General features: G+C 41.9%; 1 protein-coding gene across 1 annotated transcript; it reads left to right on the forward strand.

Annotated features, from left to right (window-relative positions):
- The first annotated feature begins 461 nt into the window (after positions 1–461).
- On the forward strand, positions 462–3,569 carry LOC117759433 (cytochrome b-c1 complex subunit Rieske, mitochondrial). The gene is made up of 2 exons (XM_034581569.1): positions 462–804; positions 2,345–3,569. The coding sequence occupies exons 1-2, from the start codon at positions 462–464 to the stop codon at positions 2,953–2,955; spliced, it is 954 nt and encodes a 317-aa protein (XP_034437460.1). The 3' UTR covers positions 2,956–3,569.
- Positions 3,570–4,243: the final 674 nt, after the last annotated feature.

The raw sequence follows: 4,243 nt of genomic DNA on the forward strand, positions 1-4,243 counted from the left end.
AGTGATGTGGCCGTCAGCTTCATTAAAGCAGAGACTTGAGGATCAATAAACAGAGGTTGAAGGAAAGGTGGCAGAAGCAATGGGATTTCAAGGAAAAGTGGGAGAAATTAGATGGGCAGGAAGAAACAGGAGAGACGAAACAATAATATCAAGTCTCAGATTTGAACACAGGACTAAACACTACGTTGCAAAAAATAGGAAAACGTGATTATTGTGGGCAAGAGGAAACAGTTCATCATGTCATAGTGCACTGTAAGAAATATGAATAAAAAAGAATGCATCTAATTGTAAACCTGGGCAACATTTTGATTTAAGATATATCCTACAAAATAACTCAAAAAGCAAGTGTTATTGAAATAAGTTTCCATTATCTTAGAATAACAAATATAATTGAGATTTTTTTTTACTAAATATAATAGATAATATAAATATAAGACATTCTGATCCACACTCCATACCAGATGGTGGTGGTAGTGCAGCAAATCGTTGTTTGCCAACTGCCAATACAACCTCAAAGAAGAGGAAGAAGAACAAGACGTCCCCTTCCGGTCAGGCACACAAGGTCGTCACAGCAGCAACAGCTACACGCTAACATGATGTCCCTAGCTGCCCGGTCAGGGCCTTTTTCTCCTTATATGCAGGCCACTGCTTTTGCTGTCGCTGGTCCCTTAAAAGCCCTGGTCCCTGGGATTGTTTTGAAGGGAGAGAAGATCTTGTTGAACCCGAAGGAAAAGTTCCTGTGCCGCGAGTCGCTGAACGGTCAAAGCCCAAAGACGGGCCCTGCGGTGATGGTTAGCATCAACGGTAAGTGCGTCGTTGGTAGCCGGCTTTAACTTTAACTGAGGAGGCTAAATCACCTCTGCTGTCGGCGGTCAATCCAGCCGTCGTTTGTATTTCCGTAGTCAAACCAGCCGCCCCTTTATCTGGAATGCTACCATATTCAAACCATGGTACTAGTCGAAGCGGCTTAGAGCAGATGTGAAGAGCGACTTTATCTGTCATTTTCCTCACCCTCTAAAGACGTGTTGCAGTATCAGTGAACTATCTGAAAATAGAACATGAAATCTGTACGCTCCCCGAACAGAAACAACACAATTTCAATGAATTATGAGTTGGAATATGTAAGCGAGTACTTCCAGTTTTCAAAGTAAAAACGATAACTGGCGACTGACAAAATGCATAATATGAAAATATGTTTAGATTACATTCTTTCGAAGTGAGAAATGTTGCCAGTATCTCATAAATTAAACACTTGCTAAACTTGGATTAGTTCATCAGATTTGAGAAGTTCCACAGCTGTAGTTTGAAAAAATGTAAGGTCTGATATCATCTACTCTGATAGTACTCTTTCTTCCATAAGTAGATAATTTTTTTGTAATACATATATATTAAAATACTTGAATAAATAGTATGCAGCTTTGCTCCAAAGTATTTTTTCTTCAGGTGCATCCCGTTGTGATGTCCATGCAAAACTACATTTTACAGCTAACAGTCTTCTTTGAAGGCTGTAGTGTAAAATGTTCCCATACTTGTAACGAGTTTTGTCATACACATTTTTTTTAAAAACATTTACTCTGTAAAGTGGGTGGCGTATTCACGTGAGCAAGTCACGGCATTGGCTGGTGTATTGCGCTTGGGACTGTACTACGAAGCAGAATTTTTGGTTATTGGGATAACTTGAGGTTTAATTCAGAGTTATTGGTCCTACGAACCTTGTTCACATAAATCACCAAAAGTAACTTAAGCTGAAAGTAACCGAATGCAAGCACTGTTCACTGACCAATCAATTTCTTTGAAACCTGACAATCGTTCTTAGAGGATCCCACAGAGCTGGTGCACAGATTCTTAGTGTCTCTTGGGAGATCAAGGGTCTTCAGAGTGCGGCAAAATCTTTTTTTAGCCTGGATAATGTGTTTGTACTTACATTTTTCTTGTATATAAAATTGCTCCTTGTTGTGAAATATGCAGTTCTGCTCCCAGTGCTCTTGTCCGTGTCAGCGATATGCAGTAAACACCGCCCCTTTTATGGCCACATGCTCAGTAGAGTAGGAAAACCTAGGTTGACTTAAGTTGATAAACAGCATCTTGTGAACGCTTAGCCTGACTGCATTTGTTAGGTTAAGTTCAGATTACTGAAAGATATTATGGATTTGTTCAACTGGCTTCAAAATACAGGCCACAGCGTGCATCATAACATAGACACAACTAATCGATTAAATTCATTGCGAACTAATTTGCGAGTTAATCCAGAAATTTGTGTACATTCAAGGTGAATTTCAGGCTTTTGGGGCATTAACCTACATTATTAAGTCTAACTGATAACCCATTTTGTTTTTATCTGAAGGCTGTGCAGGAGTCAGGTTTGCCCACACAGACGTAAGGATACCTGATTTCTCAGACTACAGGCGTGCAGAGGTGATCGACCCCAACAGGTCATCCCAGGAGAGTGGTGAATCTAGAAGAGTTTTCTCCTACCTGGTTACTGGGGCCTCAACAGTGGTGGGTGTCTATGCCGCCAAGACGGTGGTGACTCAGTTTGTTTCTTCAATGAGTGCTTCAGCTGATGTCCTGGCCCTATCCAAGATCGAAATCAAGTTGAGCGACATCCCGGAAGGCAAGAACATGACCTTCAAGTGGAGAGGCAAGCCGCTTTTCGTCCGTCACCGCACAGAGAAGGAGGTCGCCACAGAAGCGGCTGTGAACATTGCAGAGTTGCGAGACCCTCAGTACGACAAGGACCGGGTCATCAACCCCAGCTGGGTTATCGTCCTCGGGGTGTGCACACATCTGGGCTGCGTGCCAATTGCCAATGCCGGAGACTACGGAGGTTACTACTGCCCCTGTCACGGCTCGCACTACGATGCTTCAGGCCGAATCAGAAAGGGTCCCGCACCCCTCAACCTAGAAGTCCCCTACTATGAGTTCCCAGATGACGACACGGTGGTGGTGGGATAGATGACTGCGTTAGACTGAAATCACATAGTACAACAGTTTTTGCTCTGGCTGTAACACAGTTTATATTAATCTGATAAAGGAAATGTTGAGGTGTATTTGTACTCTGTTTGTCTTACTGCTTTTGCTAGCAAAAGAAACTGTTGACAGCAGCTTCCTAGAGGTAATAGCACTGATTACCCAAAAACGTTATGACCGACATGGGCTCTCTGACCAGTCTTCAGTGTGTTGTGAAACATTTCTCCCATTACCAGCAGTTTGTGATCAGGAGCACTCCACCTGTCTCGTTGCTTCTGAGAATTTCCAACCGAGTCATTTGCCCATCTCTCCTGCATCCAACACATAGACTAGGAGAACTATTAACCTGACATTCATCATATTCCAGATGTTGACTTTTGGTATTGTTACAAGATAATCTATGCCACCTGTTAATAGTCTTAATGTTGTAGCTCATCAGTGTATAACTGTGTCCCAATTTTTCCAAACATGACAGAAAGTCTACTTGTGTTGACAGTTGATGATATAATTAATGTCATGCAACAGCTTCACATAATGAAAGGAGCAATCGGGGTATTCAGGTGATATGGCAATAAATATTTAAATTTTATTTGACAGCCTGCTCTTGGTGTTAAGCCTTTCTTTGATTTAAATGATGATTCAGTTGTAATTGGTGAAATATGAGTGCAGTATACATACAGCAGCTGTATTTCTGGTGCTGCAAAAGCTTTCAGAGTGAAAAGTTTGTCTTCCAGACAGGTCAAGTGTCAGTGTTTGTGAGCTTTAACTTTCACAATGTCTGCTGGATGCTGCATGCAGTGTGGGATATTATCTTGGAGGAGTTGAACCACCTATGCAACCTGACCTGGCTGCAGGCACTGCTTATGCTACCAGTAGTGACAAGGACACTAGCAGAACACAAAACTAGAGAAGGATAAGGAGAGAGCAATTGTCTGGCCACTGTTATGGAAGTTTTCTGGAAGCTGGTGAAAGGAGAACTCAGTCAGCAGCTGATGTCTTATGCAGAAGATTTTAATGTAGACTTGATGCATCAAGGAGACCAAGAGGTGAAACAATATACAAACACTAACAGAGTAACATGAGCTATTGTCACCCCCAAGTCTGAAGATGTCTTCCACAGCATCCCCATATATCTTCCTCTATTCCATTCTAACAGTACACCCATGAATGGCTAGCATTGCTGTCACTCTATGTTACATGTAGGTGTTCCCATCCTATTGGATAGTTAAGCCTAAAGTATGCATAACTAAATCAGTGTGTCCTTGCATCTTGC

Source organism: Hippoglossus hippoglossus, chromosome 3 (assembly GCF_009819705.1).
Source record: "Hippoglossus hippoglossus isolate fHipHip1 chromosome 3, fHipHip1.pri, whole genome shotgun sequence".
NCBI classification, from domain to species: Eukaryota; Metazoa; Chordata; class Actinopteri; order Pleuronectiformes; family Pleuronectidae; genus Hippoglossus; species Hippoglossus hippoglossus.